This window comes from Typopeltis vanoorti, chromosome 1 (genome assembly GCF_054136105.1).
Source record: "Typopeltis vanoorti isolate ZY-2024b chromosome 1, IOZ_Tvanoo_1.0, whole genome shotgun sequence".
NCBI lineage: Eukaryota > Metazoa > Arthropoda > Arachnida > Uropygi > Thelyphonidae > Typopeltis > Typopeltis vanoorti.
The window spans coordinates 161356158-161369006 of NC_143549.1; the positions used below are offsets into that span (position 1 = coordinate 161356158).

General features: G+C 35.8%; 1 protein-coding gene across 2 annotated transcripts in view; it reads left to right on the forward strand.

Annotated features, from left to right (window-relative positions):
• Nucleotides 1–12849, forward strand: part of LOC150110586 (DNA (cytosine-5)-methyltransferase PliMCI-like) — a 678915-nt gene that overhangs the window by 349977 nt on the left and 316089 nt on the right. For both annotated transcript variants that reach the window (XM_090399829.1, XM_090399828.1), the window contains exons 17-18: nucleotides 2843–2967; nucleotides 6597–6702. In XM_090399829.1, coding sequence (XP_090255955.1) covers nucleotides 2843–2967; nucleotides 6597–6702 — 231 coding nt within the window. The remainder of the gene's footprint in view (nucleotides 1–2842; nucleotides 2968–6596; nucleotides 6703–12849) is intronic.

Consider the following 12849-nt stretch of genomic DNA (forward strand, 5'->3'; position numbering starts at 1 on the left):
TTTTAATGGGGTACTTTAATCAGCACAACTTTGCGAGGCAGACATCAGAGGAAGAGTTGTTTAATGTATAATGCCTAACCAAACATTCACTGCCACTGACTTTGCTGTCTGTTTACCCTCCCTTTTCCCACTATCTAAGTGGGAAATTGATGACAGCCTATTTGACAGTGGTCACTTTCTCGTGATATCAACTTTTCTGTATAGGCAACCATTTGCTACATCACACATCATGGTGGAAAATCGAGCAAGCTGACTAGCCCACTTTTTCCTCTTTAGCAGCGTTTGATTCTGTGACAGTCAGAACTGCAATTCCTAAAATATCTGTTTCCCTAACCAGGGTGGAATGACAATTGTGCCTCATCAATGAAGGGAGAAGAAAGCTTGGGGTATTTTCTGCAGGTACACCACAACAATAAACTAATTGCTTTCAGACATGCCCATTCTAGATAAATCTATTGCCACAGCCAGAAGGAATCCTAGATCCTATATCTGTCAGGATCCACCAACAGCAAAGAATATGGGAACAAATCCAGAAAATGAATGGTATGTATATATATATATATATATATATATATATATATACCACACACACACACACACTAGAACCTAATGGAACCTAATGGTTGCACAAATGTCAACCCAGCAGCAATTCCCAACACAAAGAGTTTTGTTTTTGCAAAAACATTGGCAACATCTTTCTCCCCAAGTTCCTTGCCCAAAAATTCAAAGCAGAAAAATAATAAAATTCTCTTTACTTTGAGTGGCACTGAAGAATACAATATGCACTAATGAAGAAATGAAAGCTGCTTTGAGGTAGATAATATGCATGACAATATGGTAAAACATCTCTTAACATCATCCATGGATCAACTTTTGCACCTTTACAATAGAATACCTGGCAAAAGGCAGTTATTGCCTTTCCTAAGCGAGAGAAGGATCCAAAATTTCCAAATACCCACCGTTCACTTGTTCTGACCAGCTGCTTGTGCACAATTCTGGGGAAAAAAATTAACTCTTGTCTTTTATGTTTTCTGGGCAAAACATTTTTTTTTCCAGAACCCAATCTAGCTTCCAAAAATATCATTCTACTAGATTTTAAGATATGTTTTTTCTTGTGATTATATCAGTTGCTTTAATATCATTTTTGTTCTAGGTGTTTATCAGAACTTTTCAGTTTCACTCATAAGCCTTGTATAATACGACACTCATATTTTGTGTTGTATCCAGCTTATGATTGCTAGAATTAAGATCGTATGCTATTTGTTTGTTTGCAAAATACCATTAGTATTAGAATCAAAAAATTCAAAAATATTAATGAAACATTTTTAATTCATGTTCAAAAATGTTGAGATTCATGGAAAGAAATTCAAACCTTAGTATTGTTTTTCTTCTCTTGATTGTAAATTTTGATATTCATCTTACTACACTATCCGATCAAACATATCTGGACACCTACTTGAAACTGTAATCAGACTTTCCCTCTGACACACTTTCTAGTAGTGGACATTAATAGGTAGGGTGGATCCACCCTTTGCTTCTATGACAGCTCTAACTCTGCTGGGGAGACTTTCTACCAGGTGCCAGAACGTCTCTGGAGAGATGACAGCCCATTCTTCCTGAAGAGCTGTAGTCAGAGCAGTTTGTGTTGTGGGTCGTTGGGGGGGTCTAAAGCGAAGTCAGCGTTCTACTTCATCCCAAAGGTGTTCTATGGGATTCAGGTCATGGCTCTGGGCCAGCCAATCCATTTCTGGAACGTTATTGTCCACAAACCATTCCCTCACACACTTTGCTTTATGGCAGGCAGCATTATCATGCTGATACAGACAATGGTCATCACCGAATTGATCTTTTACCGTAGACAGTACGCAACGGGTCAAAATGTCCTTGTACCCTTCCACATTTAGATTTCTGTGTAGTGTTACAAGAGGGCCAAGTCCATTCCATGAAAAACACCCCTACACTGTGACGCCACCTCCTCCAAATTTCACTGTTGGCACTACACAAGCTTACATGAATTGTTCTTCAGGCATTTGCTACATCCAGACCCTCCCATTGGACTGCCACATGGTAAAGCGTGATTCATCACTCCAAATCATTTCCATTTGTCCACTGTTCAATGGCGTCGCTCTTTACACCAATGCAGGCGGTGCTTAACATTCACAGGAGAAATGTTTGGTTTATGGGCAGCTGCTTGATCATGGAACCCCATTCCTCTTAACTCTCGATGCACAGTCATGGTGCTGGTTGGACAGTTAGTAGCACTGTGGAACTCCCGGGTGATTGTTTCACTCAATGCCTGGCGATTTCCATGAACTACCTTCTTCAATGCTTGACAGTCCCTATCTGTCATTGAAGACAGCCTGCCCGACCGTGGTTTTGTTGTGGTTGTGCCTTCACGTTTCCACTTCACAATCACGTCACCAACTGTTGACTTGGGCAACTTGAGGAGGGTTGAAATGTCTGACAGATTTCTTACTGATGTGGCAACCAGTAACTGAGCTCCCTTGACCTACCCATTCTACTCTTACTTCTTATCACTGAACAAACACAGCTCCATGCCTCCTTTTATACCGGCAAGGGAGGTCGTAGTGACATCTGGACTCCAGTTTACGAATTACAGAGGGGTGGGGTTGTCTGGATACTTTTGATTAGATAATGTATATTGCAATTTTTATTCATGGATCATTTTGTTTAAACAATGCATTGACATAGTTAATTACCTCTGGATAACTAATTTTAATGGTAGGATCATGGAGAATAAGTTTTTCATCTTATATTAATATCTTCTATTTCATATGCAAATTCTTAACTAATGAGATCATTTCTTTATTGTGTTTTTCAGATAATGTCTGGAAATTTTGTTTTAGTCGTTCCAGAAGATCCCAGCACCCCATTGTATGTAGCCAGAGTTATCTCTATGTGGGAAACTAGTAGTGGAGAAATGATGTTTCATGCACATTGGTTCTAGTAAGCATTTGATTGCTTTTAAGAATGTTGTCTTGTCAGGTGGCGAGGCAGAGTGCTAAGATCTGAAAAAGTAACCTTAAAGATTAAATTTCAAATTTTAATTTGTTAGACAGCTTTCATTCCCACTCTTTGTTCATTTTTCAAAAATCAGCTACCGGTTACAAAAAAAAAAAAAAAAAACTTTTTGTCTAAAATACCTATCACCCCTTTACTTTTTTAAAAACTTTCACTAGAGATGCTCTCTCAATATCTTCAAACTCTTACTCGCTTTTTACCAGTGATCTTCAGGTTCTTTCCCCACCTTCCCTATGTAAATAAGGAAGAGGAAGTGAATAAGATAGAAACATTAATTTGCTTTCACTGGCCTCAAACCCCATCCACTGTTTTGCTGATAGTAGCACACTCTCTACTCCTTCCACTTACATGACAAACCTTGCATTCAAGCTAAATATCATCTTCAGTATATGTCCTGAACACTGCTCTATCCCATTCTTCAATGAAGTGATAACAACACCTTGTTCTACTCCTAGCTTAACATTCGAGACCAGTTCTCTCTTCTCTCACTGATTCCTACTACTACCTTTTCCTGACTTAATCGCATTATCTCTCTAGCATTCTCGGCTGTCAAAAAATGTGGCACCCTCTTTCACTTGCATCACTTTTCTTCTGTTCTGGTTGCATACTCTCTATGAATCTCGAATCCAACCAACTTTGAAATTCTTTACTCAAGATTTGGGATGGTGCACCTAAGACATTTCTAAAAATTCTTGATGCTGTTCAAGAGAGAGCGGTTGATTGATGACTCCTTTCTGAGACTCTTTGACTGTTGTATCATAGATGGACATTTTCCACATAGCGTATCTTCTATAGATATTTCCAGGGGTGCTACATATCAAAACTAGCATCCATTATGCCTTCATTTCTGTTAAACCTATAGCAACTTGAGTTATAGGTACTCAGCATCTTTTTACAATTGAACTGCTGACTCATTGCAATTGCTACTCCTAGTCAGCTTTCATCTCTTTGGTCTTTGGAACAACCTTCTCCATGAAGTAATTTGCAAGGGCTACAATTCCCAACTCTTCCAGAAAATCAAACAGATTACTTTGTTCTTAACCTATTTATCTGCTATAAGCCTAGCCATCCTCTTGCAGGATTGATATAAGGAAAATAAAAATGCTTGGATGGCAATCTGTATCACTAATAGCAAGATATATGCAACAGCTGTAATCTGCTGGTTGTATGCTTACTTCAGTAATAATAAAACCATTTGTTTCATTATTCACAAATCTTTCCCAAGTTTTATTCCATATGTGAATGGTATAAGCAAGAGTAATACTCTGTGATGACTGAACCAAATTCTGTACTGACAATTATTAAACACATTAAGGTCTCTATTAATTTGGTACACTGATGATTTTTTTCAAGCTCATTACTATCAGTAATTTTTACATATTAACTTTTGCGCCATTTTATATCTGGTCATTTGTGTTTGGGAATAATAAGTCATACTCAATCTACCTCAAGGAACATTTTCTAATCAAGTTCATACTTGGTAGACTGTGCTTTGGATACAGCACAGAATCAGATGAATGACACTAGTAAGCATCAGTGAAAGTGCATAGAAATTATTATTTTTTATTTACTTTTAGGTTGTGTTTTAATATTTAGTGGGTGTTCACTATTATTACTTTAGATATTATGACAATCATTTCTCACTATACCAAGCACTCTTATAATCTCACTCTCTGTTACAAACTAGTAAAATGTCCTGACAAAGATCCCATATTTAGATAGGTCTTTAGAAAAGCAGTGCGCATATTCTTGTAATGTAGCAACTGAATGCTAAAGAAAATTCACTTTAGCAAACTGTCCAGTGTAATAAACTATTTCTGTGGTCCTTATGAATTTTCTATAGTGAGAATCAATTATATTACCGATTATATATTTCATTCCCTAGTCCTGAAAATACTTCAGGTGCAAAATTTGTTTGCTTACACTTGGATAAAGGATTAAACCAAGTATATAATTGGTAACGTAGCCAAATGAATAAACTTCCTTCAACTATCTCTAATCCAGAGAATTTTAATAATAAGGTGTTGACATCTTTTGGCAACTGGTATATGGTGATATGACTTCTGCATTACCTCCACCTTAATATTACCACCTCTGGGTCTGGCTCCCACTGACGAGACCTTAATAAAGGTCTAAAGTGATCTTGGTAGTGACCCTTTCCATAATGCATAGCATTATACATACCCATAAGGATATGTGCTTTGCATTATGGGATACTAAGGCAAGTGATCAGAACTTATACCACCTTTACCATGAACTGCCTCAGTCCTGAAAATACTTCAGGCGGTACAGACTGTTTGCTTACACTTGGATAAAGGATTAAACCAAATATATAATTGGTAACATAGCCAAGTGAAAAAACTTCCATCAATCAATTATATTATTATTATTTGACACCTCTGTGGATTTGCATGATTCATCATTGGGAAATTACTCTGCTCAACATCAAATGTTTTTTGTCTATTAATTGTAGGCTCTTAAGCAAAGGTATTATGTTTTGGAGGAGGGAGATCTTGCAGAAGAAACTGCTACTTCTGTTTAGTTAAAAATCCCTTATAAAAGATTCCTTCCTTTATGTTCAAATTCAAACCTAGGTCTTTTCTAAAAGGCCCTTTCAGTTGTATATCTTTCAACTAACATTTATATGTCAGATTATGCACCAAGTGACTAATATAAGATGAGAAGAAAGCCATTGTCCTCACAGTTGAAATACATAACTACCCAAGGGCATAACTATGCAAAGTGATTGTATAATACTTTTGCTGCTTTAATTATTTGGTTTTAATTATTTTATTTATCAAAGTACAGTAATCCTTCAGTTATCTAACCACAGTAAGAGAGAAATTTGCCAGTTAGATAATTGAAGGGTTGGACGATCAAAGTTTATATATAATCATAGTGCTATACTATAGTTAGTTTACTTATCAACCCATTCAAACGTCAAATAAATGAGAGATCACTGTAACTTTTTCTAACTGATTACAAATTTTAGTGCTGAGCCCTTAGGAAGAGTTGTAATATATACCATAATAAATTGAAAAATGTGAACTAGAAAATTTCACAACTAAAACAGCAAGGATGTAATTTATTTATGTATTATTATTATTTTTTTTAATTGTTTTTACTATATTTAGATTAACAAGTGATTGCACATAATATAGGAAATCGTGTTGAAGAAAAGTAATTATGAAATTGAGGTGATTTTTAAGTTACTTAATATTGAGATAAATGTTTAGATTGAAATTGAAAATAGAATAAAAGAAAAAGTTAAACAAGTGTGTAAGAAAAGTCTTGCCTGCTTCAATCTTTTTACATAATTGAATGTTTTATCTTATATTAGAGGCTATATTAGACCAATCTTAACTACCTAAGTTCTTTGTATTTATTATAAAAATGATGGTATTTATCACTGACTGAATATCAGTTTTTATTTTATATGCTTAATTGGTTGAACTATAAAACAGTTGACTTCTCTTCAGTTATATTTTTATGTATATTATTTTTACATCATTTTCTTTATCTTTTAACTTGAATTTTGAAATTTAATTTTCTAGTCGTGGATCTGACACAGTTTTAGGCGAAACATCAGATTCCTTGGAACTCTTTGTAGTGTATGAATGTGGAGATTCACCACTAGCATCTATCAAAAGTAAATGTATGGTAAAAGTGCATATTTTATTTCTCCTAATAAGTTTTTTAAAGACATTGATGAAAGTCTGTTTGGCAGACCTAAGACATTTTCGTGTGTGCGTGCTTATAAATTTAATTCATTCTTTAAAAAATCTATAGGTTTCTTTATAGAAATGTAAAGAAAAAATGTTTAAATTTTTTAAAAGAAGTTATATTTTCCTTTTTTGGATTTTAATTAAAATTAATAAATCTACATTATATATCAGGTTATCTTAATCTGCTCTTCATTTATTTGAACATTTTTCATTCATCTTAAATGTCTCTGCTTGTATTTTGCTTGCATTTTTTGTGTGTCCTTTGAAGGTATGACAGAAAGAGAGATCAACTCTACTGTTGTTTATTATCTGACAAAAGAGCCTTTTCAGCAGGAAGCTTAATGCAGCTTCTTAAAGTTTTATTGACGTACATAAGGAAATTCTTTATTGTTGCATATTTCATAACTGGAATACATGGGATTTTCAGAAGACTTTCTTACTGCTTATTTCTGGTTTCATATATTTGCTTTAATATCTCATGTCCGAGAGATGTCTAACAGAGAATCTCCTCCATTTGATCTTTGGTTAAAAATCTCTCATCCTTTCAAATTCATTATCACCCGTCTCCGTTGCTCTCCAAATGCACACCAACCATTATTATTATTACAAGAGAACTCCAGGGACTTTATATATATATATAACAGAATGATCATTGACTCGGTTAACATACATAGTTTTATGAAAAAAATTGAATGACTAGAACTGAGATTTAATTAAAAAGGTTTTAATATAAACACAATACTAGTTTCGGCCTATAACAGCCTTCTTCAGGTGACATTATAAAAGAAAAAACAGTAAACATTGAGATTTAAAAAACTATGAACAACATAGACAGTCTTTATACATAATTAGCATGAAAATGTTGTAGTTGTATTTGAAGCTGTTCTTTCATTTGTTGCATTGTTGGGAGAGTGTGTGCTTGCTGCATCACGTGAAGGCCAGTACATGATTACAGTCGAATGACTATCTGGGAGGTTGTAGCTTAAGTTGTTATTTAGATGAACAGGATTGAAGATGATTTCTCTCGATTCCACAATTTTTCTCTCTATTTCGTCACTGCAACTGAAGACGTTTGTAGATTTTTCCCAGCAGACTTTGTGACTTTGGGTATCATCATTAGGATTAGCTGAGAAGAGGATATGACTTGATAATGCACTTGCTCGCTGTCTCTTGTAAGTAATGTCTCTCATGTGTTCTTCCATACGCATTTCGACAGATTTGTCTGTCTGCCCGAAATAAGGAATATCGCAGTCACATAATATTTTATATACGCCAGGGTATTTGAGTTGATGATGACAAGGTTTTGGGTGGCTAATTAAGGAATGGATCTTTGGAAGTGGGGTGAACAAGGTTCTGATATTGTATTTTTTCAGAACCTTTGCTAATTTATGTGAAACAGTACTTATGTAAGGAATAGATATATTGCTTTTGAATCTATTTGTTTCTTCTGAGTGATGTCTGGGAGGATTAAGAAGGAATTTGTTAATGATTTTCTTGGAATATCCATTAACTTCGAAAGAAGTTTTCAGATGGTTTATTTCTGTAAGCAGTTCATTTGGATCATCAAGAAGAGAACGGGCTCTATGTCCCAAGGTGGAAATTATTCCAAGCTTATGAGGAGGGAAATGATGGGACTGACTGTGCAGATATCTGTTGGTATGTGTGGGTTTTCTATATATCGATATTTTTTAGTTTACCAGAAGAGCGAGTCAGTTTGACATCAAGAAAAGGCAAGGAATTATCCGTTTCAAGCTCAGCAGTAAACTTAATACTTTGATGTCGGCTATTGAGATGTTCGAGGAAAACCATAAGGGATTCATGTCCGTGGCTCCAAACAATGAAGACATCATCCACATAACGTTTCCAAACTTTAGGTGTTAAAATAAAGGAAGAGATAGCCTTGGTTTCAAAATCTTCTAAGTAAATATTTGCAAGAACCGGAGATAAAGGATTACCCATAGCCAGTCCATGATTTTGTTTGTATATATTATCTTGAAATTTGAAGTACCCGGACCTGATGCAATGTGTAAGCTGTTTTTTCTTTTATAATGTCACCTGAAGAAGGCTGTTACAGGCCGAAACTAGTAGTGTGTTTATATTAAAACCTTTTTAATTAAATCTCGGTTCTAGTCATTCAATTTTTTTCATAAAACTATATATATATATATATATATATATTAGGGGTGCTTAAGGGTCAAAGCTGTATAACTGAGAGGAGACCTCCACATAGCCTTTAAAGGAATGCGGAGAACCAACCAGGGCTTCTGACCTAATGTCCAATCCTCACCTTCTCGTGGTGCACCCTGTTGGGTATCTACTTTGATACTGAACGAACGAGGATGGGCTGGCAATTTGGGATTTAGCCGACCAAATTGTATTCTTATTGGTTAAACCAAAATAAAAAATGATGGTACAACATGACAAAATTTCATGCCGGCTGGGGCGTCGCCCGGTTAAACAAGGCCCCCGTTGTTTTCGCCAGGGAACCAGGGCGAACAGCGAAAAGTCAGCTACTGGAACAAATCTGAAAACAAACCCCAACTCAACATCACCAGAGTTAAAGATCGGTACTATCAACGTAAGAAGCCTGAATGGCAAAGAAATGGAGCTAGCTGAGGAATTAGATAAGTACCAGATCGACATAATAGGGGTGACTGAAACAAAAAAGACCAAAACTGGTGAGATCTTTCTGAGCAATAAATACAAATTGTTATATTCAGGCTATAACAATCAAGGAAAAGAAGGAGTAGCCATAGTATTCAACACGAAATACGAGGCTAATCTTGAATGGCAGTCAGTCTCAAGTAGAGTAATGTGGGCAAATATGAGAATGGGGAACTGGACAATGAGACTTATTTGTGCCTATGGTCCCACAGAAGGTTGTACTAAGGTAGAAGTGGAGGAATTTTTTGAGGCTTTAGAAAAAGCAACTGACACAATGAAAAAGGAAAAGTTGGTCCTTGTTGGGGATCTAAATAGTAGAGTAGGAAATGATTGTGAGACATACAAAAATATTTTGGGAAAATTTGGAGAAAAGAGTAAAGCTAATAATAATGGCAAATATCTGTTGGATTTCTGCTCAGGACATGGACTGGTTATTACTAACACCATGTTCCAACATAAAAATGTGCACAAATTCACATGGAGAGAAGAGGCTAGGAATAAGAAAAGTCTCATTGACTATGTTATTGTTGATAGTGATGTTTTCTCCCTGGTGCAGGACACCAGAGTGTACAGAGGATTTGAAATTGGAAGTGATCACTATTTAGTCTTGAGCAGGATAAAATTGAATTTCATATTGAAAAGAATAACATGTAAGAAAGTTTTAAAGCGAATAAAAGTTGAGCAGCTCTCAGATGTAAACTGTAGACTAAAATACAGAAATATTTAAAAGAAAATGAAAGTGTTTGAGAACAGGAATCAAACCTTGGAGATTCAGTGGCAAACTCTGAAGGAAACATTGATTGATTCTGCCAGAGAGGCATGTGGTGAGGTTGTGTGCAAAGATAAAAAAAATCAGAACTCCCTGGTGAACACAGGAAGTTAAAGAGGCAATGAAGGAAAAGAAGAAAGCATATCAAAAGTTCCTGGCAAATAAGTCAGCTTTTACTCTTACAGAATACAGAGACAAATGTAAGAAAGCTAAACAGTGTGTAAAACTAGCTAAACAAAAGTCATGGGAGGACTTTGGCAAGAATATAGAAAATAAATATCAAGAAGGTGGCAAAATATTCTGGAGGTTGTTGAAGAAGCTTAGGAATGGAGGAAAGAGTGCTGTAAAAGGAATTAGAGATGATAAAGGTGAAATGAAAACAGGAGAAAAAGATATCCTTGAAGTATGGAGTAATTACTTTGAAAAACTGCTAAATGAAACAAGCAGTGATGACAGCACAGTGATAAAAAACACTGACCAGGCATGCAGTCAGGAATACATATCCATACTTGAAGTAGAAAAAGCCATCAAAGGCTTGAAATGTGGAAAGGCAGCAGGAGTAGATGATATTCGACCAGAAATGCTGAAGTATGGTGGTATAAGAGTCTTACAGTGGCTGCACTGCATAGTTCAGAAAGCCTGGACAGAGGGACGAATACCCGATGATTGGAGTAGAGCTCTCATAGTACCCATATATAAAAAGGGAAATAAAACTGAATGTGAGAATTACAGAGGTATTTCCCTACTGAGTGTTCCTGGCAAGATCTATGCAAGTATACTTGAGAAACGGTTGAGAAGAATTGTGGAAGAAAAGCTTGGTGAAGAACAAGCTGGATTCAGGCCAAATAGAGGCTGTCAGGATCAGATCTTCACTTTACGACAAATAGTCGAGAAAGCATGGGAATATAACAAAGATCTGTATTTAAGTTTTGTCGATTTGGAAAAGGCATATGACAAGATGCCAAGAGAGAAGCTATTCAATACGCTGCAGTTATATGGTGTCAATGGGGCATTATATCAAGCAATACTTAGTCTTTATTTGAGTTGTGAGTCAGCAGTTAGAATTGAAGGAAGTACAGGAAGATGGTTTAATGTTAAATCTGGTGTGAGACAAGGATGTACATTATCCCCTCTGTTATTCATTATCTATATGGATCACATTATGAAGGAATGTGGTATTGAACCTGATATCAAAATTGGAGATGTTAATGTCAGCTCTTTGCTTTATGCGGATGATGTTATACTTCTAAATAAATCCGCTACAAGTCTGCAAGATTCTCTGACTAAATTGAATAGCTGTTGTAATAGATATGGTATGAAGGTCAGCAATAAAAAGACAAAGACAATGAAAATAGGCAGAATCATTGAAAATGTCAACTGTGTTGTGAATGGAGAACCTGTGGAACAAGTAAAACATTTCAGCTACTTAGACACGATTTTTAGTGAAGATGGTAAATTAAATATGGAAATAGACAACAGAATCAACAAAGCTGGTATGGTAGGAAATCAATTGAATAAATTCATATGGAATAAGAGAGAAATTAGTCGGAATACTAAATTCGCTGTATACAAGACAGTGTTCAAACCGATTTTAACTTACGGATCTGAGAGCTTTGTCAGAAGTAAAACACTTGACCAAACACTAGAGACCGCAGATATGAGAGTCCTGAGAAAGATTAGAGGCTTGAACAGATGGCATCAATGGCAATATCATATTAAAAATGAGGATATTAGGAAAGAACTTGACATTGTCAGCATCCAAGTATGCGTTAGCAGAGCTAATCTCAGATGGTATGGTCACTTAAATAGAATGGGAGAGGAAAGATTAGCAAAACAAGTGTTCTCTGCCAGGTTGGCAGGAAAACGACCCAGAGGAAGACCAAGATATAGGTGGATTGATACGGTACAAAGTGCCTTAGACGATAGAAATATAAGATCTGATAATGTTGGAGTCTTGACAAGTAACAGACTGATTTGGAGGAAAATTGTAGATAGGAAGTTAGTAATGATGTAATTTTTTCATGTAGTACTGTCATATCCTGTACACCCCTTGAGGGTACATGGCAGGAATTTGATGATGATGATGATGATGATGTAATCTGATCCAGAGCTGGGGATTGGACGAGGCTCTGTTTACTCCAGGGTTAAGTACTGGTGTTAAAGATATATTATAATAATAATAAACTTCTGATAACTGTTGGCAGCATAAAATAGAGACAGCATTGGAAAACAAATCAGGAAATATTCTCTGGAACTTTAGAATACAAACTGATCAGCATTTGGAACACAGTAGACCTGATATCACAATTAACAAACATCGACAGGTTTGGATTATTGCTATCGCAGTACATTCCCAGTCATAACAACATTAACAACAAAGAACTGGAAAATACTAAATATCAAGATCTGGCAATCGAAGTTGGCCAGCTATGGCTTAAACACACGAAAGTCATCCCGATAGTTATCAGTGCACTTGGTGCAATTTCAAAGAAGCTGTTCAACTATTTAGAGCAAATAAACATCAACAAAGTAATCCCATATGGTCTACAAAAAACAGCATTACTTGGAACAGTCCATGTTTTATGACACTACCTGACAGACTATTCTTGAATAGAATCTGAATCGTTCTGTCCAGTCAGATTGGTGTTT